At 35.2% G+C, this 23,952-nt stretch overlaps 3 protein-coding genes across 4 annotated transcripts; 2 read left to right on the top strand and 1 right to left on the bottom strand.

Moving 5' to 3' along the window:
* The first annotated feature begins 1,826 nt into the window (after positions 1 to 1,826).
* Positions 1,827 to 11,655, top strand: LOC124175961 (IDLSRF-like peptide). Its single transcript, XM_046556651.1, has 4 exons — positions 1,827 to 2,121; positions 5,004 to 5,135; positions 6,262 to 6,414; positions 6,579 to 11,655. Exons 1-4 carry the CDS (start codon positions 1,995 to 1,997, stop codon positions 6,770 to 6,772), a joined length of 606 nt encoding a protein of 201 aa, XP_046412607.1. The 5' UTR covers positions 1,827 to 1,994; the 3' UTR covers positions 6,773 to 11,655.
* Positions 10,743 to 18,693, bottom strand: LOC124175950 (G-protein coupled receptor Mth2-like). The gene is made up of 5 exons (XM_046556632.1): positions 17,942 to 18,693; positions 16,705 to 16,783; positions 16,048 to 16,184; positions 14,367 to 14,529; positions 10,743 to 13,022 (listed from the first exon to the last, which is right to left on the bottom strand). Exons 1-5 carry the CDS (start codon positions 18,690 to 18,692, stop codon positions 12,764 to 12,766), a joined length of 1,389 nt encoding a protein of 462 aa, XP_046412588.1. The 5' UTR covers position 18,693; the 3' UTR covers positions 10,743 to 12,763.
* A 1,489-nt stretch (positions 18,694 to 20,182) lies between these two features.
* LOC124175962 lies at positions 20,183 to 23,709 on the top strand. Of its 2 annotated transcripts, none has more exons than XM_046556652.1 (2): positions 20,183 to 20,300; positions 22,839 to 23,709. In XM_046556652.1, exons 1-2 carry the CDS (start codon positions 20,202 to 20,204, stop codon positions 23,148 to 23,150), a joined length of 411 nt encoding a protein of 136 aa, XP_046412608.1. In that variant the 5' UTR covers positions 20,183 to 20,201; the 3' UTR covers positions 23,151 to 23,709. The 2 variants fall into 2 exon arrangements, with proteins under 2 accessions (XP_046412608.1, XP_046412610.1); XM_046556654.1 differs by lacking the exon at positions 20,183 to 20,300 and adding an exon at positions 21,380 to 21,431.
* Positions 23,710 to 23,952: the final 243 nt, after the last annotated feature.

Below are 23,952 nucleotides of genomic sequence, written 5' to 3'. Positions count from 1 at the left end.
TCGACTGGGTGTTATATTTAATTATAAAAGTGGTTTTTAAAAATTGCATATTTCACCCCAAATCGACTCATTGCCACTAAATTTAAAGTCCACGAGCTTGCACGTTGCTTTCTGTGCCTTCGTATTCGAGAAATTTCTTTGAAACCATCTGCTGGTTGTTACCCAATGCGATGTCATCTTGCCCTAACCACATCTATGTTAAGGATTCCAATATTGAAAATCGTTTATTTTTCATTTGCTTTTATTGGCCCAGTTATAGAATTGGAGAATGTCTTTGCCGGTGATAAAATGCCATATTTTATTCGTCAAAATATTAGCATCCAATATTTTTTATTCATTTCATTTTATCCAGTATTTTTTTTATAAAAGTATAACCAGTATTTGATTATAACTGTTTGTGGCATCATCTACATGGAGGCTGAAATTTGATTTTTATTGCTTTGTTAGTTCAATTTTTACTTTAAAAACTAACTCTTAATAATGACGTAATTTTTCCCTTTGTAGTAAAGTAATAGTAACATTCGTTTGAGAACGTGTGCTGGGTGGGGCTAAAGTAATTTGAATTGTACAGTAGTCAGGTTATTACACGTATAATGAATATTGTCACCTCTAAATAATATTTTTTGTACGGTGTCTCGTTTTTACTACAAAGAACAACAATATCGTAACAATCGTTTATATTATTATGTATTTAAAAATGAAAAAAATATACAATATTCAAAGCAATTGCAGCGCGGTTTTAATCATTTATCCGTCATAGTTTCGCATAATACAGGACTGAAAATGTAAAGAAAATATATATTTTCTGACAATTACTGAGGATAAAATTTTCTCGTACGAAGAACATATTATGTCATATTTTTCTCCGACAGCAGGAAGTGCTGAAAATTTGAAGACAATAATTTAATTCAAAGTCATGATACAATCGATTAACGTGTTTTTCGTTAAAGACCTAAAAATTGAATGGCTTCTATTCTTAGTTTGTACACTAAACCATATCTAAATGGCAGCCAGATCGAAATTTGTAACCCTAAAGCTGCATGTTTAAATAACTCGAAAATTACTGGACCGGATATATTCAGAATCTAATCAGTTCTAAGGTGAAGAAAGCCCCGCCAACTGGGAACTAGATCATCCAAATCTGTTCGGGTAAAAATTTATCACACGCACTCGCACGTAAACCGAGACGTAATCCGAAATTGGTCAAAGTCAATTCTCCAGACCTTGAAACATCGAGATCTAGTGAGAACTTGAATTTTCATTTTTGGGACTGATGATAACAATTTTCCTTGCTTTATTTTCTTGGTAAAAACGGAGCGGCAAGTTAATAATCTAAGTTGTGGTATTTCTGCGAAAACTGGTGTGTATTCTGAGAGAAATTAGAAATTTTCAGCACATGGTTGAAATTAACGTCACTGAAAGGCAGCAAAAAAAAAAAAAGAAAATCTAGAAACTTGGGTAAAAGAAGATTTTCAATAGAAGAAAATTTGAGGCAATATCAAGGTGTTTCCATAAAAAATATTGAAACGAATTTCCTGCAAATTGAAATATCCGGATATGTTTATAAAATTTCAGGAAATGGTTAAAATTTGTCAGAGATTTTTCTGAGAAGCTAAAAAAAAAAAAAAAAAAAACTGCCGATATTCACATCGTGTGTTTAAAATTGTTGAAAATTCGAGAAAGTTTGCGAAGATAATTTCGGCCAGGGAAACGTTTACAGGTATCAAAAAGAGGGTGCAGGTTGTGGAATCGATTGCGCGTGGGTGTCGCGAGCATCCTTTCCTCGGTTTCGTTTTGCCGAATCTGATTGGTTGGCGAGTCGGAGTGACGCGTGGAGCTGTCCTGTTTCGACGAAGGTGTAATTGCAGGGTCCGAAGCCGCGCGCGTTTATGTCGAGGGGCATTCGAGTCTGCAGCTCGTGAAGGAGACGAAGCATCAGAGCCGGAATATCGCACCGAGTTAAAGCCCCAAAGCTCGGTCAGAACCCCCTGAAAATGGTCCGCGTTTTCTGCACCAGCTTAGCCCTGGGCCTCGCCCTGACGGCCTGCGCCGCCTTTCCGAGAGCCGTTATGGCCATAGATCTGAGTCGACTCTACGGCCACTTGAGCTCCAAGAGAACAGGTAAGTCAGAATCGACTGCGACTTCCCAAAGTGAACAAAGGAAGTTCGAAAACTGTTGAAGGCAATAGGAATCACAAATTCGAATCACAAAATAACCGTTGAAAACAATAGCTCGGATGACTAGCTGAATGTGTTTCGTGACGACAATCCGTGGCCAATGATTACAATGGATCCACAGGTATTTGGTGCAATTAGAATTGTCGGAATCATTCAATTAATTCAAAATATTTAATCAATTATATTGAAAGTCTTGTCAAAATTCGGAATTTCTTTTTTTACGCTTCGAATTTATGGATTCACGGTAGCTTGAATTACAACAAAGAGTATCCGATAGAAAACCTTAAAGTCGCTGGTGCTATTCGTGGATTCACATGAATGAAATCGTTGCATCATTCAACCAGAAACCAAGGAATAAAGTTTTTCAAGATGTATTAAACTTCACTTCAGGTGAATTCAAATTTATACAAACGAATTGAATATGAATGCGCAGCGACGGGATTTTACATTACAGTTTGGATCGAATTGAATAATTCAAACATGGAAACTTGAAAAAAATACAACCTGTCCGCACGTATTTAAAACAGTAGAACGTTCGAAAATGGATTGATTTTTGCCGCATGCAGACCGATTTCATGAGAAATTTATATATATATATATATATATTGACGAATGATCGAAACGAATCTGCTTTAGGACATTTGAATCTTTTTCGTAAACGGGAATTGTTTTTCGCCTCGATCGAGGCCAGCTGAATTTATCCCTCGCTTAGCATGCCACGTCATTGTGCGATAGTTTGCCCGTCCAACTTGCACCCTCAATGTCAAGGTTCAAATTGGTTCCCGAGAGCCAGCCCATAAAATGAGTTAAAACAGATTGGTCTTGGTTTTCCCCGATCCGAATTTGCGATGTGGAAACCAACCCGAATCAATGATGTTCTGAAAATCTATCGATGGGTTTGTTTTCTGTAAATTTTTTTTGGTGTTCGAATTGTAATGCACTTACATTTGATCCAAACTGTGATGTAAAATTCCGTTTCTATACATTGATATTCGTTTATTCTGTACAGATTTAAATTCGTCTGGAAGCAAACCTAATCGGTAAATCTAGAACAATCTATTTCCATCCATTAGTTTCTGTCTCAATACTACAACGATGTTTCCAATCCATGTGAAGTTTTTTTCTGTGGTAATTTAAATTTCCATTAATATAATTTAATCCGTGACACAAGATATTGCGAAAGTGTTCTCGGTTTGGAACATAATTCATTTGGCAAACTTCGAATCGCACTACAGTTACAATTTCATTTAATTCTGAAAAATGTGACTCTAAAAATACCGGTCAATCCATTGTAGTCCTAACTAGTCCTAACTAGTCGTCCAAGCTATTGTTTTCAATTGTAATCTCGTGATCGGAAACGCGGATTCAGCTGGATTCGGACTATCCATTGTTTTTAATATTTCTTGTTCACCGGGGTGTGGATCAATTCTACTTATGACCCAGTGGTGATCTTGTCTAGCGGCTAGTCGCTCCCTTCGCCCTTCCGGTCCGCTGAAATTAATTTGAATTACGTGATATTGGTTCGTGGAACGGAGTAACGGAAGCGCCCTTTCCTCCGACGGCCGCCTCCGCCTTATTCGATCGATACCGACACCAGTTACTCACCGCCTTTTTCACCTTGTTGCGCCTGCACCAACCACTGCGCGCATTCACTTTACACGGTCACATGTATTACCCACCCTCGTGATATCAACAGGCGCCTATACGCAGGCAACAACTCACGACTTTTCCGTCCGAGAATTGGGATGAGGTTCAAGTTGACGTAACAATGAAAATTCACGAAAAATCGTTACTTCGCACCTTTGACTCCTGTGAAATTCAGTAAAACGTGAGAAAAAGGAAAGAAACTTTTCAGCTCGTAAGTTCCAGCTATTTGTCCAAGAATCGCGATAAGGTTGAAGTTGTTGCAGCTATGCAATTTAAGAACGAATCCTCATCTATCGACTTTAAGATTTATTCGGAAATTTAGTAAAAAGTCTGAATAAAGCAGGACACGAACTGCATTTAGGTATTCTACAACTTTTTAAATCCTTCAAAGTCATTCTAAATTAATTGCAAAACGCTGATCTTATTAGGCCTAGTCTAATCTTTTCTTTCAACTCACCGCCGATTTAACGATTTCTCTTTTAGCCACCTCTTTACAGCAAATTACATTCTGCATTGAATGTTTCGGTAAAAAAGAAAAAAACGCTGCAATGTTTTTTGTGCGTTCAGAATTCACACTGAAATTTTCCGGCACGCGATCGCGACAGGATTCTCCGTATTACCGACAACTTTAATATTTGTATATATCCCCACACAGCACGCAATCTCCTTACGCATAGAATTAAAATATTTTTGGAATAATTACTCTAACATTGCTACTGTTATTGCAATATAGAAATATTACAATAATAGATTTAGAAATATTTCGTGTTATGTGGTTTATTAGAAATTAAGTATGTTGAATATGACGAGTTCAATACAAAATTATTTCCCTGGTGAACAAGCGTATCAACGGTATTTCATAATTTTTTTTCGAATATTTCCTTAATAAACTCATCATATTTTCGTGTCGTTTTGAGAAAAAGTCTGTACTATTTCTGGAAAAGTTGCAATTATTTTTATTACGAATGAGAAAATTTATATCATTCTGTACAGTTTCTGGAAAGAACTCATAATCGATTCTTTGGTACTTCGTATTCTACTTGAAATCTCAAAAGCTCCAAGTATGTCAGAGTCTGACTATTTTTCACTAATTGTTTTTTTAATCTAGTATACAGCAATCTTCTGTTAATCAATAGTTCTCCTTTAGACCACAATTGATAACAATAATATTTTTACAGGTGGAGCCTGTCACGCCTATGAGCCCTTCAAGTGCCCAAAGGACGGACTTTGCATCTCAATCCAGTATCTCTGCGACGGTGCTCCTGATTGTCAAGACGGCTACGACGAGGACTCTCGTTTGTGCACTGCTGGTAAGTTCCCCAAATTAGCATTATGTAAATCAACGAAAAAAAGAAACACAAAAAAAAACCAATTTTCCAAACTGTGAATAAATAAATTCATGAACAACTCGTTTGAAATTAGATTATGATAGAACAAAATTAACAACAAGACGGTCGGTAAAATCTGAAATCTGAAATTGGTAATAGTTGGACTAAAATTTAAGAAAAACTTATACATAAAAAATCCTGAGATATATACATAATTATTACAGCAAACTAAAACAGTCATCCAAAGTATTATTCAATCGCAATACGATGTACGAAATACATATGGCCGATTCCGTAAATTATAAGTAATCGACCATCATGATTAATAAGATATGGATATATTGTGGAATCATAGACTTCTAGCCCTGTACGATCTTCGATAAGTTGATTTGTTTATTTTATGATTACATTTATCAAAAAACGGATTTTATATATCACACTGAAAGCTCAGATATTTTCGCATAAAATACTCTTTCGGTAGGAATGTTTCTCGTCGACAATAAATAGTAGAAATCTGATGCCAAAATTCGATAGGAGAAACTGATCAACGTGTTTCTCTCAAACGATAAGCCTCAGAGGTCTAAAAGTGGTGTATTTTGATATACATCAATGTATGTACTAACACGTTTCAGTGAGATCAAAATTTCGACACCTTGCTGCGATGGTTTACCTATTTTTGGCGAAATCGTTCATACCGCGACACTGTCAAGAAATTGAACACGCAAGTGTGCGCGCGCAAAGTTTTTCATCTCCTCAAACAGGCTGGCCAACTCCGTCTGGTTGGATTGCGGGGTGAATTGCCAATACGCGCAAGTGTTTTGAGTTGATGACAACTTGAATGCAAATCCGTCACATTTTGGCTACGATATATTCTCAACGCAACACAAACTCGAGCCAAATATAAATTTTGATTACTAGCTCTAGCCACAATTGAGTTGGTCATCCTGACAAGCCGGCGAAAAACTCGGTGCGAATTAGACGAATCTACTTACAGAATGACAAGACTTGACACATCGGCATTTGGGTTTTCAGTATCCTGAGTTTGTCACGACATGATATATATATATGTACGCATGATCATACATTCACCGATTTTTTCGAATTTCAGCAAAAAGGCCTCCCGTCGAGGAGACAGCTAGCTTTCTGCAATCATTACTCGCCAGCCACGGTCCAAATTACCTCGAAAAATTATTCGGGAGTAAGGCCCGAGACGCTTTGGCGCCCCTCGGAGGCGTTCAAAAAGTTGCCATCGCTCTATCGGGTACGTATAATTATTTTTTATCTTTGTAACGTTTTTTACCTGTCGTAAACTCAAGAGCGAAGAAATTACCGGTTTGAAATTTAGAATTATCATCGAATTCAAAATACCTCGAACATTTGAAGGCGGTTTTAAAAATTGCGTTATTTTTTTTTTTTTTCAAACAGAATCTCAAACCATCGAAGATTTCGGTGCTGCTCTGCATCTCATGCGTTCCGATCTCGAGCACCTGAGGTCAGTTTTCATGGCTGTGGAGAACGGGGACATCGGAATGTTAAAATCGCTTGGCATCAAAGACTCGGAACTAGGTGACGTTAAATTTTTTTTGGAAAAATTGGTGAACACCGGTTTTCTGGACTGAATTATCTATCATCGGTATTGCAGAGACGGAAACTCATCTTGCAGACACTCCATAGAGACTTTTCCATGGTATCTTATACAGAACCCGATAACCTTACATTATTTACAAATGACACATTCAAAACATGATGATTCCCATATCTCTATATTTTCCAATTCGTAAATATTAGTACATCGTCAAATATTCGACAGGGAATATTCGAGCAGTTATAGATGTTTTCAATAGAAATAACGTGCCACGCGTTTCCGAATATTCCGTAAGTCTTGTAAACTGCACATGAGTATTTTCATTATACATATACAATGTTTATTAAGATTGAAGCGATGCGGTACAATGACAAATGCTTCGGTAAAATTACTACGCCACGAGAAATCGGATTCAATGTCTATAAAAGTTTCACCTGCACAGGATATAATAATAATAATAATAATAATAATAATAATAATAATAATAATAATAATATTAATAATAATATATGAGTCAATACGGAGTTTTCGAACCGAGAAACCAATTCAATCTTCTAGTAATTCACCGTACAGATATCACGATTGCACTGTTCGGTACATATAAATGTTTTGACAAATTTTTTTAGTACTTAACTAAACTAGTAATTTCGACCTCGAAATTTATCATATCAGAGTGACAACTTCCGTATTTCAAGTGATACCATTCTCCTAAAATATTTTATTCTCGGTTATGTCATCGTAAGAATTCAAGCAACATATGTAAAGCATATGCGCCTGTGTATGTATGTGAGTAGAAATACTTTTTACACACTGTATATTCATACACATATCGATATATTATATATATACAGGAACAAACATTTTGAGTAAAAATATATGCATGTAGAATTATAAGTAGATACGCACATACATATACGAGAAAAGTTGACGTTTGTATGAGCGCTGTTATTTTATTAACTTTACCAACACTGGGATCCGAAATCATGCAAGGTGCAATGTGGCGGAAGTAATTTATATGTACCATAATCTCGTTGTATTTAATGATAAACGTGGATTTTCGATACATATTTCACTATTTGCTAACCTAATGAATTAAAACAATAATTTAACCGTTTGCACGGAATTTTCTATTACTTCATGTTCGTGTAATTTAGCTAAAATCAGGGCTGAAACGATCAGCTGATGGCCGAGCGCGACGCCATATTGTTCCAATCCTTTGGATCCCAATGTACAACGCTGCGATATTTAACCCTTGTACTTCTCCGCTAAATCATAATACTTTCACGTATTTGGAATATTATTTGGATTGTCCCGTATGGGAATTGCAGCGAGGTTGTGCAAGACTAAAGTAGGGTGTGTGATTGATCATTTCCTTCTCCATGATTAGCCGTATCGAAAGATATTTTTTTAACTTCGCTAACAGAATTCGAATCATTATTTGTTAATTAGTGTCCATGACTGTTCATAAAGTCAGAAAAGATCTTATTCTAAATGATCGAATAATCAAGCGAAGTAATACTTTCTTTTCATCAGTACTTTAACAACAAGATAAACCCGATTTTTCTTTTTTTTTTTACACATATTTTTTGCCTTATTAAAGTACAGATTTCAAAGTTTGTTCTGTTGGAAAATTTCTGACGTGAAGAAAATGTTTTTCGAATTCAACCAAAACGAGAAGGTCTTGACCGACGGAGAAGAATTTTTATGGAGAATGAACCGTCCATTGAAAAGTCTTGTATAAACGGACTTTTCTTTACAAATTGACATATCGATAACAAATGATAAGTGATATGGGTGTAAATGTAAGCACGAAAAAAAGTCTTTCGGGATTGTATAACGAGTAACAATCTTAGTGATTACAGTAAAAATATATATATACATGTATACTATCGATACATATCAGCAGCTTTAAGACTGCAACATCTGTAATAATACTATTGCTTGACAGCGATAACTACACTAATCTACAGGTGAAGAAAATCAATCATATTGTGGTGGCCGCAAGTAAGGCTTTGTAACTGACTCCTTCTATGACGCGAAAACAATCGTTCGTATTGAAACAATTGACAACCAACTCAAAGATCGACTGTGGTTTGTTGGAGTTGAAATAGATGTGAAAGTATCTTTTTTGATGAAACGCTTATTCATCGACATCAACAAACTAATTCTGATGCGAAATATCTCGGAAAATTTTAGATATTCCAAGTATAATTAACGAAAAGAACTATAGCGACGTAAAATGTTACTGTGATAATTTCGATATTATAATAGTATTGGGATTTAAAATGTCGAAACGTGCCGTTTGGTGGCCGAAAATGAGTGGTGTATCTAATTATAAATCTCGTTCATTACTCTTTGCTAATTCAATGTAATAAAACTAAAGTGTACCTAGTTGTACGGAGTTTTTTTTCCGTTATAATTGTATAATTTAGCTAAATACGGGGCTGAAACGATCAGCTGATCGTCAGCGCCATATTGTATTGCTACAGCGCCGCCTACATTTCAAATCCCAATACAAATATAGTAACGAATGAGAAAATCAGTGAAATTGGAACATGTTCCAATTGATTCTGTATTCGCGTAATAATCCGATAGAATGTATGAAATGCAAGAAGTAATACGACAGCGGATATTTGCGAAACGAATTCGCATGTAGTAGGTATCTACGATTCCATGACATTTGAGAGGTTGAAACGAATGAAATGGGAAAACCTAAGATTCGCGTTAAGAACAAGTCGTAAAAAGACTCCCGTAGGCAATCACAATTAAAATTAAGACAAAGTCGTGGTAGCCCTTACCTTGGTGCTACGAAAAATGATGGGTCATTACGCAGCGTCTCTAACAATTAGTTTCTACTGTATCTCGAGTCTTTAAAAAAAATCATGATATGTTTTGAGTAACCGTAATTTGTGTCTTTACATCGTGCCATATCCAGTCATCATCGGAAATTATGATATATATATATATAATTGCCTAATTACAACCTGACATTTTATGAGCTGCAATTATAGATGCGTTATTAATAAGTGTAAGACCTACGCCTGTTATTGAATCGTTACGTTTGTATTTGTCTCATTTATTTTTTTCAAACTCAAGCTACGAGAAATTCAAATTCTGGGTAAATTCGTAAAAATTATTGGAATTTTCTGAAAATAATTCTTTTTCGGGAAGAGGAATTACATTTTTTATACACGGTAAATCGTGCGGATAATAACTTTATGAACGTGAGCAACGTATTGCGTGATGCTGCGTGTACCCATTATCAACGTAGATTATATCCATTATAAGTTTTTTGGTATTATATATATATAACCTCGTCAAGCACAGCAATATGGAACTTCCAATTGAAAAAATAAAAGAAAAAATGGCAAAAAAAAAAAAAAAATAAACTAAATAAATAAAAAAATTTAAATAGAAAAAAGTAATTTATTAATAATATACCCCATACGGTAACAACTATATTCCAAAATAGGGCCTGGGATATAGAAGTTGCTTATGAGGGATTATAATTGTAAGTCTACAGAAAAGATATTTAACAGTTTGAAGTATCCGGTAATCTCATTACCCATTTATCACTGGTAAAAAGTTTGCCGGATTCCGCAAACAGTTGCAAAATATAGGTATAATAATTCAATACTTATATAATATACATGATATATATATATATATACACAGATATATATATATATACACAGAATATATAATATTAAAAACAAATCCATACATATCAATCATTACTTTTGTAATTTTAAGCTTTACTTACCTATCGTGTCTAAGTGTAATAAATGTGTACATACCGTTAGTTCTGTAAGCTTCAAGATCTGTGACGCATATTGTGTAATTCTCATGTAACACTTGTTGTATCGTAAACATATCAAAACGAATTTAGGAATTAGTATTATCAACTATACACTTGCAATCTTGAACACTAATATTAAGTTTATTTGATCCGCGTATCTTTCCGTCCGGTGATTTTCGTTGATTTCTTTTTTTTTTTCCAAAACTCACTGATAAGAAAATTGCAAGTTAATACAACTATGCTGATAATTTTCGATCTATCATAGCCACCCTAATTTTTTATGATACCCACTGCAAGCCTCTTTTCTGAAATTTACTTTGTCACACTTTATTATTATATTGTGTAATTTACGTGAAGATTTCTTAACGGTTTACAAAATTATTTATGTTTTTTGCATTTAATACTGTTATTAAGAAAATAAGTTACCTTTTTCACATCCTCAGCTATTCACCGGATGAAACGAACTGCTTTAAGTTTCCGATGCTTTTATCACCGGTTTCACCTTCTTTTATTCATTTTACATTGTTAATCGTATAAACTAATCACATAATTGAAGCGAAACGTTGATTTGGGCATATCGAATTCAAGACCATTTTCTTTTCAAAAATCTGAATAATCCAAAGTGTTGCAACCAATGCAGCTATGACCAAGGGTGGAGGAGTAGGAAATGAATACGTAGATTGAATTTAACGTGGGTGTATTCAAGGTGCCATAGAATTTCTTTTCACAATATACAGAGTTGTTATGATAATAGAGCAGTTGCTACGTTACACGAGGCATCATATTGCTTGTAACACAGAGATTGTTTAATCGAAGTGAAAAACAAGCAATAGTAACATTAAATTCCTGTTACCGAAATACATATATTTTTTCGATGAACTTATCTATTGATTGTATGAAATCGTGTGAAATTCTGCATTCATTATTGAGTATATTAGCTAAATTTACCAGTATATTTTTTTCATCCGCATTAAAATAAGTGCAGAAATCACGATAATATATATATATATATATATACATATATGTATTGTTGCTTAGTCACATATTTAAGAATTATTTGCAATGCCTCTATATTTGTGTCTTGTGTTTTTAGTAAACAATACATTTATACAGAAAGACCAATTATTTTATTTACCCGCCTTTACTATCCCGAAAATAATTTTACGGATGATATATTCATATTCTCACGTCCACAAATTTTATCAATTGTAAGACACTTCATCGGATTTAATTATAATCCAAGAAAATTGAAACATATTACATACATCATCACAATTTGAGTAAAACGGAATGTTACTAGCCATGATAAAACACAGATTTATTCAGATTGGTAATATGATTTATGATTATTTATCATTGTTCTCTCACTACTAAATCCAAAAAAACTTTACTTAATTTGGAGACGATGCCATACGAGAACGGGACGGGTAAGGCAATAAGAATATTCAATTGTTTTGATTCACATCGTCTTTATTATTATAATAGTACAAAAATTATAACACTCAACAACGCACAATTCCGAAGGCTGAAATTGTGAAGTATTTTTGGTACCCGAAGCATCCCTGATGAGAATTCCAGATGGGTTAATCAGTCTAGTCTATATTATTATTCTTATAGGATCTGGATAGATTTCTGTAAAAACAGACCGTTTCGCTTTCCGGAATTTTTATCAGGGATAAGCATGGCTGGAGTAATATGGCCGCACACCGAGTGATCAGCTGATCGTTTCAGCCTCGGTTTTAGCAAACTGACACGAATATAATGGGACGGAAAACTCAGCGAAAGAGATCACAGTTTAATTTTATTACATTGAGGTAGGCATAAATAGAGAGTGAAATACGCGTTAAAAAAGTCGCTCGTTATTAAATACGAACCGGTCAGCGCGCAGAAAAACTGTCAGATCGAGGCATACTAGTCACATCTGTAGAAGAATTTTTAGTACAAAACTGTACAAATTACGACAACTTTCCACAGAAATGTTGAAAAAATATCAAGGTTATTGCATAAATATGTCGAAATGAATTTTCTACATAGAAGTGAGAACATTTAGAAAAAGTCCTGACGAATCGTCAAAGTTACAGAGACTTTTGACAAATACTAGGGAAATGTGAGAAATCCGTTAGGGAAATGTGAGTAAATTTGTAGAAATTTCTGAAATTCTCTAAAAATAATCCTCATCAGCGCGGTACGTCATTTATAGGTATAAAAGCTCTTACTTTTTGAAAATCAATTCACTGTGGTGTGTATCCGGTCAGCTCGGAGAGAAGATGGAAGCTTATGCATGGTTCGGGCATATAGTCGTCGGAGTGACCGTTTTACGTCGTCTTTCCATACGAATATAATGAACACCATTATGCACTGCGACATTTGAAGCACGTCCACCAACGCCGACATTTTGTAAGTTAGACTGCGCCTCGTTACGGTCGCGGCTAACCAGATCATCGGTCCTCCCATCACTACGAAAAGCTTCAAATACAAGTTGAACCTGAAATCGAACGTAGAATTACATCCAAAGTTCATCAATTTCACGATTAAAATTTTTGCGTCAGAATTCAAAGAGACGCGTAGATCAATAGATCTAGTTTTAGTGACAGCCCTCACAACCGAGTACTAAAAGTACCCAAATTTCCTTTTTTACTAACTATAGGTCTCACAGTCACCCTTCTCGATAAACTCAAAACAATAATAGTGGTTCCGGGATCGATTCAACGATTAACAATATGGACACCAGACATGAAACTGTACTTCAGGGTTTATTGGACAGGCTTTACATTCAACCAATCAGTAATTATTCAACGCTTGTGTCGACTTGGGTGACTTTCTTACGGTTATCCGTTCAACACGGGTCTCGTCGCGAGCAGAATCGAAGTAGGCCCCAGGATGACGTGTACAGGTACCATTTCACTCGAAATAATATTTTGTGTAATTTGTTATTTATTTTCACGTATTCACGATCCGTGGACCGTAATGACCACGTTGGTTTCCCAACGTGTCAACCACCCCGGGTCCAAACCTCAACCGTAAGGCCCCGGGAAGTCCAGCGCGATAATCCCTAACCGGCTCTACCCAGTTCTGCTCTCGCATCTAATTACTCGATCACAAGTGCATTAGAAACACGATCCAACGTCATTTAATAATCAAATCGATCATTATGATCCACGATTCGTCGAGTTGACAGCCCCATGTTCACACAGTTCACTGTATCACTCTCGCACGCATAACGAGCTACTGTCAACAAGACTCACGTGTTATCTCTTCCGAGTTTCGACTAATACTGATCTGGTTTTGGATTCTTCTCCATATTCTCGTCTCGCTTGCTCTTGCGGGGATTTTCAGAACCTTAGACTGTATTGCCTTGTTGACCACTTGGATTCATTCGCACACGCATCGTAGTATTATAATACATCCTGTCCCTTTACTAATCTCTAGCTGATCTATAGCGGTCGTTCACCCCCTCGCCTTACCATACCTCTTTGTTATTACATATGGTTTCAATGTTTCAATGTGTTATTGAGTGCACTTCTTAATTTTTTACACATTCTCGGGTTGAGATCGCGTTAAACATCGGATTATAACTTGATGATCACATGGGGCAATAACGGTCTGTGGCAACGGCCGATTACGAAATTATAGGTCATGAAGCACTAGTTTCAGCTGTTGTTTTCTGTCTATGTATTAGTATGCGTCGCCAACATCTAGAGATAATAGATCTGATTTTTTAAACTTTTACAATTAATTTAGACAAGTATAGTGCCCCTTGTAACAAGATACATATTTTTGTCGTTTAATGTTGACCTCCGTATTCTATTTAGGGATTCTCTTGACGTACCATTGTACATTTTCTTGGTGGTGTTTATTGACTCCATCGACCAGGTGTGACGTGTCTTTTCTACGCCGGATTATTGTTATGGCTGTAGCAATATATAAACATGTGTTGCAAATGCCTGCTGTAACAATGGGCCCAACCAAAAAGCACAAGCTGACTGTTTTACCTGTAAAACGTGCAGACAATAGATTTGAAAAAAACTTTTGGTGTATATTATGAATTAATATTATAACAATCTGGGGAAACATTTTATTTCGAACATTTTTCGCAATAACTGTGGGTTGTATTTCCCAGGTAAAATTGACGGAACCCCATGACTTGCAGTATTTTGATCAACATAGATTGTGTGCAAATTACTATTACATTATTGCACGGAGGGAAAGACTTATTCGAGTCAAGTGATATTGGTTTGATTCAACTGAATGCTATAGTCAAATGCGGTGAGAACACAGTACTTACTTAATTCAATAAGATACTTTTGTCGGCCATAAAACTCGTGACAACTTGATATAGAATTGAAGCAAGCCTTTGAATGATCATGCTGACTATCAATTAATCAAGAAAACGCTGCGTGAGTTTCATGCAATAATTTAAATCTCGTATAAAAAAAATGTATGACATCCGAAGTTTTATTTTTGTATGCGTGGAAGTCTAAACTGAACATGTGTCAATTGTTTTTGTTTATGTGTAGTCAATATCGACGTCGATGACTCGAAACTTAAAATTAGTCTTATGCTTTCTTCGTTTTCAATAAGATTGGTCATCGATTTATCCGACGTTATTCGTATCTGACCTTCTAGCTGAGTATCTGGTTTTATAACTATCTCTGAAGCTACTTTTATAACGAGAAAGTTCACCGCCTAGTGGCGGCTTGTAGTACTAGTATACTGATTTTGACGATGAATAATAAACTTCAAACGTAATGATATTTAGTTGACTCATTTTCGGAAACACATGAAAACGTTCACTCGATCGCGACAAGAAAGGTTTCCGTTGAATCAAGGAATTCGCTTGCCTGAATCAGTTTTAAAAACTAAATCGAAATTTTTTAATTGTAGTTATCGTATTTGAAACGAATAAGGGATACTAGATTGAAGTGAATGGAGTTCTTTCAAGAATTCTTTTTCTTTCCCGCCGTGTGTTACAATAAATTACAATATATGATACACACCTTGACTGGGATGATTCCGCAGAATACATACACAAATTAGCAGCATTTTAAAAGCAAAATACCTAAAAGCTCAAGAATTCTTTCTTTATCCCACCAACGCATGAATAACCTCTTTATTTAATCAAGTGTTGACCAAATTCAACACATGCTATATTGAAATTATCTTTCAACGAACCAGCCTATTCTTCTCGCACAGCAGTTCTCGACACAAGTTCAAATTTGACGAAAACATTGCAAAGTTAAACACAAATATTGTTTTCGGTAAAATTCCGATAATCGCATTAACCTTCTTTTGTTTTAAATTGTTCTAAAACGACGTCGAGTTATCGCAGGATTTTGAGGCATAATAATTCATGTGTGTACTTTTTTTTTGACATCACTTTTTCGAAAAAACCGTAATTATCTCCTTTTCATGAAAAATTCATTGATTTTGACAAGTTTTTTCTTTTCAAATAAAGATTCCATGCACCGTATATGCTTGAAATAGAATAATAAATGTCAATATCAACTCACTGCGAATGTTTCCAACCAACGCAACGAAACAAAAAACGATCATCAGGACCCCAGGGCCTAACCAAGCATAAGCCATATACCATCGTAACCTTTTTCTCTCTCTTTCTTTGACATTGCTCTGAATGGGTGCGAGGCTTCTGAAAACAGCAATTGCCGTAAGTTTTACAACGCCGATATTGATATGCTGAAGTTATTTGTGATTATGTTACCCAGTAAACGAAACAGGATTGAAACGTATGGAAACAGGTTCGTTTTGATGTCCACCAATCTGAATTTCACAGAAAAACTGATTGCATGACACGAAAATTAATTCAAATTAAATGTTCTATTGTATTGCCTGATTGAATTTGGTTTCTTTCAAGTTTTTTATATAATTTGTGATACACAATTGCGTTCCTATTGTATAGAAATTTCAAATTTCTTCAAAGTTGTAATTATATGCTTGATGCTAAAAACTGCAAATGTAATAATACTTGTCAATCAATCGCAATTGTTAGTCACTTATTGGTGTTGAAATATATTCAACTATTAACCATCCAAGCTATTCTCTTTATAAAATAATTTTGGGATCGGTTAAATGGATTCAACCGGATTCTATTTTCCTGTTGCTTTCAATTCTTTTCAATCTTATTAATAACTCGTTTACTGGGGCCTTACCGCAGTGTCCACCAAATGTCGAAGCTCATCACGTTCAGCCACAATGCACAAGTGAGGCAAAAATAGATTCCGACGAATGCTGGAATTTTGAAATTTATGGTAAATTACGTGTGAATTACGAAGTGAATTACAAAAATGAGAAACTTGTCAGACAGCGTGCGAAGAATGTCTGGCAAGCTTCATTTTTGTTCAGAGGACATCTGTAAAGTTCAAAATACCTAAAAACAAGAATAACACTACAGCTAATTTCAAACCCAAATTTTATTTAAACTAAGATTTAGAAGCTCTGAAACATTCAATAAATTTCCCCTGGAATACCAGGGTATCTAACGACCTCAAAAAATTCTTAAATGACACGGAATTCAATCCGATCCTTAAAAAGTCGTGTAATTTTACTAACGAGCCTGAAAATTCGAACGTCTCTCTTTGCAAGTGATTCACTGGATAGAAAAACGAAACTTTATTTTATCACAACTCTAAGCATGTTAATAACTCCCCTGGCGCAAATCATTTTCGATAAATTTGTATTTGCACGAAGTCACTCAGAAAATTAATTTCTAAAGCTTGTCAGTATTTCTGAAGAATCTCTGATAAATTGCAACACTTTTTAAGAATGCTATAGAAATATCTCAGTTTCAATCCAGATCAATAAATTCGACAAATTTATGAAAAAATTTTGATATTTCGGAAAAGATTGCAGAATTCTTGTTTCATAAAAATTTTATTACAGATAAGTTCGTATACTTTCAGCTGCATATTTATGAAAAACCCTTAGCAATTGTTACCCGATATTTCTGATTTCTCTGAGAAATCCATGCTAGTTTCTTAAAACGCAATATCCTCACAAAATAAACAAAAACACTAGAAATCCAATTTTACCAGACTAGGCATACAAATTGAAGTTCTGCGCAAAAGTGAACGTATTAATTCTCCCTAAAAATTGGTCATATTTTCAATAAAAGTTTTTCATATTTTCAATGCAAAACGAAGTTCCAAAGAATCTGATTTCTTTCCGGGAACTCTCAGGACTATTTCGAAATCGTTCAGATATCATTAGAATAATTTTTACTTTTGGCACAAAAATAATACTAATTTTCCTCCGAACTATCCGGCGACATAACGTATAATGACATATTTTCGCGAAACTACTAAAGAATGAAAAAAGAAATCACGATAAATTTTTTATAATTTTTTTCACCAGGGTCTAAAATATTTATAGCAGCATGGCCTCAATCACCGTGAATTATCTCCTTGTAGTTTTTCAGATCGGTTATGAGCTTGAGACCGGACTGAGCCATGATTATGCAGCCGATGTACGAGGCCAAATATAATCGGAAAATGAGTCCATGAAGGTTTCTAAGCTCCGGGACGACGGTGTAAACAATGAAGGTCGCCAAGGCGAAGAAGGCGCAAACGATGCATCCGATGAGCCACGGCAAACTTTGCGATTTCCTCGGACGACAGAGTTTCGCCGAATAAATCGGCGATTCGATATCGCGATACAGGCAGTACATTCCAACGTCGACAGTTTCGTTGCTATAATCCGAAAGGTACAACGAACCGTTTTCGAGCAAACCGAACGCCATCGAAACTCGGAAATGCGCCGATTCAAGACCGCAAGGATCAAGATTGAAGGGATGAAGCTTATCCAGCCTCGTTTCTCCGTGCGAATGAAGAAGAATGTCTGTCAAATTTACGTCCAAACTGTCTTCAACGCAGCTGTTACTCTCGCTTTTCGCTTGCCCCAAGGGGCAGCAGAGTGGCAAGCAGGTTTTCCAGTTGCAGATACAGTCCTTTTCAAACTGCGTTCCATTTTCTGCCAGAAATTCACCCGCCTTTTCGGTACGGTTCACGATCGCCGCTGTTGGACACGGTTTCGAATATCCGTCGACTGCCATTTTTCCCGGTAAAAAATTCGAGGCCAATATCACAAGTAGCAATCCTCTCCTCGCGGCCATGTCGAGGCGCTGTTCTTGCCATACTGCCATACACCAGGACAACATACTACTACACGGGATTTTCCCAATCCCCACCATTCTCTCACGTGTATTCCACATTTCAAGTCTAGACATGCCGGTTTTGCGGTATAATCGTGAATCATGCGGAGTATGCAGTAAATCATTGTACGAGGTTATTCCCTGGGGAAGAAAAAATGTATACCTGATTGTCGTTATTTCTTTTACGCAAAATTCTAAAAGGTTCTACTCGAGGAAATTTCATTCGTTATAGTTACAAGAAAATTCTTGTTGAATAGGTATCGCTACAACGACGGTGTTAATAAATGTTGTGCAAATACCGGTTTCTTGGAATTACATAACTCGTGAATACTGTATTTTCTGGTTATTGCAACGTTGAATCGTTTTCTTTCGTTCACTACATTTTTGCCGTCGAATTAACATCAATTTATTGCTACATTGACATCGAACTGTCGCAAAAGATATAAGAAAACCAAGAGACCATAATCAAGAAGAATCGTAACACGTATCAAATTTTATCATTAAAGCAAAAAAACTGATTTTCAATTTGTACTCAAAACTTTATTTTTCGATTATCGTACAAAATGAAAATAGTTAAGGACTAGTGCAATAAAAACACCGAGACATTTCTCTCGGTATATATTGAATCTCTGAGTAAATATCAAATAGTATTATATGATAATTTTGGTACGTAAAACGTAATCTGATAAACGTTTCACGTAAAAAAAATAAAATTAAAAATAGCGTATAGTGTGGCACAGAGTATGCTGAAAATTTTCAAAAAAATATGGTGACAAATTTTTTCAATGTTTAAGAAAACTTCTTCAACATTAATTATTGGAATTTCCCCATAAAATGGCATTTGTTTCGAATGTTGATTTCCCAATCGATATTTTGAGAACGTCTCAAGACTTTTTGAAAACTCTCCATCAAATCGCTGAGAATTAGTGGGATTAAAAATTTTAAATAATGGACTCTTCGATTGGCTAATTCTCGGACTTTATTAGAGATAAATAGAAACTTCTAAAGGATGTTGGGTCAGACTATTTTTGAGATATTGGAGTGAGGGAAAAGTACTGTTTTCTTCGGTAGAAAACGTTCAATTTTGAAAAGCTTACAACTTTGGCGATTCGAATCTAAATATTTGTTACCACGGTTGTTAAAGCAATTCCAGTAATGACTCGGTCGGATTTATCGGTACGATATTTTTATAAAGCCTTTCTTAATCGACACGAATAACGAACGGTGTGCCGTATGAGATGAAAAACTAAGCAATCTACGCGTGTTCATCTGGAAACACGCCTTTCACTGTTCCGCTTGTGAGTTCTCGGTGTGAATGTCCATGGGCAAAAAACATCAAGTTTTTTCCCCAGACGCAACCTGTAATTTTTTATGGTTATTTATAGCGATGAGCGTAGGTTGACGAGTTATTGCGTAGTGTCTGAGGTAAATCAAAATCCATATTTCTGGGAAGCATTCTTGGAAAACCCATCTCTATTTATACAACTTATACCAAAGTTCATGTGGATATCACTCAGAATTATCGGACCGACTGGTTATAACGATCGTCGGTTTATCCCCTTGGGCCAAATAGAAATCGGCTGCTGCAAGATGACAATGGCAAGATTATTTATATAATTACCGAACACTACGTTACGAATAATTTATCACTCTCGCAGCGCAGGTTTTTATCTGCAAAGGTAATGACAACTCATTTTCTGCAAACGAAAAATATATTTTTATGTAGCTATCAAATGACGTTTTCAAAAAATTATACTACAGCCTGTTTAAAGAATGTCTTTTAAACTTTGATTATTTTTGTACATTATTCTTGGCTACTCTCAGCTGGTTTCAGTCGAGAATAAAAATTCAGGGGTAAATTTGGTTAGAAAATTGAAATTAAATTTATTTTCTGAAATATTTCTTAAAAATCGATTGAAAGTTCCTTGTTGGAAAAATATTTTTGAATATTTTAAGAACTGATTTTATCATCACGCAATTCAGAAGTTTGACGGGAATTTTGTAAAATATTTCTAGTTGTTCGCACCTCGAGGTTCAAAAAAATTTCAGAAAAATTCTGCGCATAATCTGGAAGTAGTCGAAACAAAATTAGAGATAATGAGGTTCGATAATAAATTTGATAAATATCGTTGCAAAAATTGCGGGACATATATGTTAAATTTTTACCAGGGTAATTTTGCACAGACTAAAGCTGTTCTGCTCGAATAAAGTTGTTCAAACCAACCCCTAGCTATATTTAAAAGCAATTAATTGAGCCGATTAATTTGCCATTCGTCCACAAGAGAATTGTTTATATTGATTTGAAATCGAAATCGCATAAAGTAAAATTATTGACCACAGAGAAAGTGTCTTGAGAATATAAAACCGATCAGTTTTCTCCCACGCAATATCTTAGCACATACATAATACATTTCATACACACTATTAATACAACGTTTTCTTGGCAATGGCTTCGACGGCTTCCGTTCCGCGGCCGCGAATGAACCGCACAACAAGAGAGAAGCTGATCGTCAGATGCCGGTAGTAATTAGAAAAAAAACCTTTGTCAATAAAAAGCTGCCACTGTTCCAACAAGTGTGCTGCTTTTCACTCTTCACTCTTCACTTATTTCCACGTCCCTGTTTATTCCATTGAGAAAGCTATTCCAGCCTACGAAATTGCTATAAAATCTCAGTGATTCAACAGATTTCTTCATTATTCCTTCAACTAACCACCGAGATGAATTCACTGGTAAATATTTAATCAATTTTACGAAAATTCGTCGCAATAACTTTAGTAATTTTTGGAAATGAACTGTAACGAACATTTAGAGCCATACAGTAAATATTGTAATAAATCAGATGAAATTTTTGGACTTCAATGTTTTATATACTTTTACTATAAATTTTATGCACTCAAACTTATTTTAAACTACTCTGTTTAAGCATTTTTCTTACCTTTTTGGAAACTTCTTGCCGTCAATTTATTGTCATAAATTTTTTAAAAAATTTGAACACATTCATAGGTTCTATAATGATTGTACAAAAAGTTTTTTGCTATTTTCAATGTTTCAATCAAGAAATCGATATTGGCATTGTGATTTTGTTCTCAGAAATAAATTAACCAAGCCAATATGTGTAGGTGATGAAAAATATATGAAAGATTTTGCGAAAAAAATTTCGATTTTCCAGAGATTTACGTGAAACTCGACAGTACCTGAAAACTATTCATAAAATCTCTACTAAACTCCTGGAACTGTTCCAATTAATTTTGCAAAGGCAATTTTTTCCACCAGTCTTTCTTACAAAAGAAACAAAAAAGAAAAATTATCGATTGTGGAGAGAAATTGTGAAACTCTGAATATTATCAGTAAAAACTTACGCCTGAGTTGCAATTTCTTTCATCGGCTAGATCCCACTGCGTTGTATCTATTCTAACAATATGAAATATAGTTACGTCATCATCATTCCATCCATCAGTAATCGCATCACTGAAGGAATTGTTTTCAAAAACTTTCACAATACTTTGCGAATTCACTCGGAATGTAAATTCCGGACAGTTAATCATTGTCAGTTTTTTCTGAATAATCTATGACGAATTCCAATTGCGTTCAACAATTTTGTAGCAACATTTCAATTTCCATGCAGAAAATTAATTTCGAGAACTGTACGGAAAATTTCGATAGTTCTTGCAAATGTCTGAAAAACTTTTTTTTATAGATGAGTCCAAATTTCGTCAGCTGCATTCTAGAAGAATTGATTTAAACTTTTTCCTAACAATCCTAATTTCTCTCAAAAATCCATCCCAGTTTTCAAGAACGTGATTCCGTCAGAAAATGCGCGGGACACCGAAATTCAGAACTTTTTAAATCTGTCGTGCCAAATGAAGTTATATTAGAAAAAGCATTCCCCGAACTTAACTTCTGGTTCGACCGAGTCCGAAACAGAAATAAGAAGAAGAAAACTCCAAGTATTTTTTAAATTTTCTATAAAGAATATGATTTCTTTCTAGAAAATCTGTAGAATATCTTCAGAGCTCTCAGATATAGTCAGAATAATTTAAACGGTTTCAGAAATTTTGCCCAAGTTTCTTTAGAGCCGTCCAAAAACGCGGTAAATTTTAAGAATTTTTGGTCCTAAAGATAACAATCGGTTTCAGCTCGTTACTCTAATTTTGCTGGTCGATGCCGGGCATCTCATCGCCGGCAGGTCAAGGTACCTGGCGATACCCCTTGACGACGTAAAGATAATCGAATTCAGCTCTGGGATACCTTCTTTTATGCCGAGAGTGGCACGCAGCGCCGAGGCCTACGTTCCTGTGGCCGTCGCGACGCTTCAGAACGAGGAGGTTGAACCAACTCCCAGGATCGAACGTGCGGCCGCTCACTATCTGGATTACGTTGATTTCGGTGGGCACACCGGAGAAAACGGCGCCTTTGGTTGGTACGCGGATTTCCCGGCGCAGCAGTAACTAATTCGCGATATATCGGGCTCCCAAACTTTGGAAAGATGCTTCGTATTTAGTTATAAATTTAGACTTTTGTCGAAATTTTTACTCCTTACAAACTCAGCGTAACAACAAAAAAGTGCAACCGCTTGCACGTGATTGTCAGTCTCTTTGCGTTCGCATAATTCAGATAAAACTGAGGCCAAAATTATCAGCTGATCGCCTAGCTCGACGCCATTTTGCTTAGCAGCGCTCATACTTTGGGTACCACTAGTGCAGATCTTTCTATTTAATTACGTTTTACACAAGTGATTAACGTTTGGACTAGAGAAATTTTCTATTTTCTTGAATATTATGAACATTGATCCGTCACGCTGCAGGTATAATAATAGTTTATTGTTGTTAACATCATGGTACGCAGAGTAATTACAATTTGCAATGAAATAAATATAGTGACATCCAACAACGGTGATATTTCTCGATTGACATTTAAACATTATTATGCATATTGTATAATATATATATAGGTATGCGTATATATTATCAGTATTTTCTTTACCTCAGTTGATTTGATAGATATTTTCTTTTTGGTATTAGTTTCTTTTGGTTAAGTACATATATACTGTCTCTATTATTAAACTTTAAGATTATGATATACCAAAAAGACAATATATTCGAGTAAACATTCTTATAAGTTAACCGTAGATATTTACAACTATGTATATAATATATTATCTACATATATCTATGTATTGTACTTAACGACTGTATATTGTTATGATCATTATTAATTATAATTCTTGTCATAATACATATAATATATTTA

The sequence above is a fragment of the Neodiprion fabricii genome, chromosome 2 (assembly GCF_021155785.1).
Source record: "Neodiprion fabricii isolate iyNeoFabr1 chromosome 2, iyNeoFabr1.1, whole genome shotgun sequence".
Lineage (NCBI taxonomy): Eukaryota > Metazoa > Arthropoda > Insecta > Hymenoptera > Diprionidae > Neodiprion > Neodiprion fabricii.
Note: the sequence above shows the minus strand (reverse complement) of the source record. Positions and strands in the feature narration are given on the sequence as shown.

Excerpts from the sequence above, each read along its gene's own strand:
- LOC124175961 (XM_046556651.1), top strand. The coding sequence starts at position 1,995 with ATGGTCCGCGTTTTCTGCACCAGCTTAGCCCTGGGCCTCGCCCTGACG. Across the intron at positions 2,122-5,003 it reads CTTGAGCTCCAAGAGAACAG|GTGGAGCCTGTCACGCCTAT; the intron begins GTAAGTCAGAAT and ends ATATTTTTACAG. Across the intron at positions 6,415-6,578 it reads AGTTGCCATCGCTCTATCGG|AATCTCAAACCATCGAAGAT; the intron begins GTACGTATAATT and ends TTTTTCAAACAG.
- LOC124175950 (XM_046556632.1), bottom strand. The coding sequence starts at position 18,692 with ATGGCAGTATGGCAAGAACAGCGCCTCGACATGGCCGCGAGGAGAGGA. Across the intron at positions 16,185-16,704 it reads GACATTTGGTGGACACTGCG|AAGCCTCGCACCCATTCAGA; the intron begins GTAAGGCCCCAG and ends TGCTGTTTTCAG. Across the intron at positions 14,530-16,047 it reads GTTGGTTGGAAACATTCGCA|GTAAAACAGTCAGCTTGTGC; the intron begins GTGAGTTGATAT and ends CACGTTTTACAG.
- LOC124175962 (XM_046556652.1), top strand. The coding sequence starts at position 20,202 with ATGTGGATATCACTCAGAATTATCGGACCGACTGGTTATAACGATCGT. Across the intron at positions 20,301-22,838 it reads GCTGCTGCAAGATGACAATG|CTCGTTACTCTAATTTTGCT; the intron begins GCAAGATTATTT and ends AATCGGTTTCAG.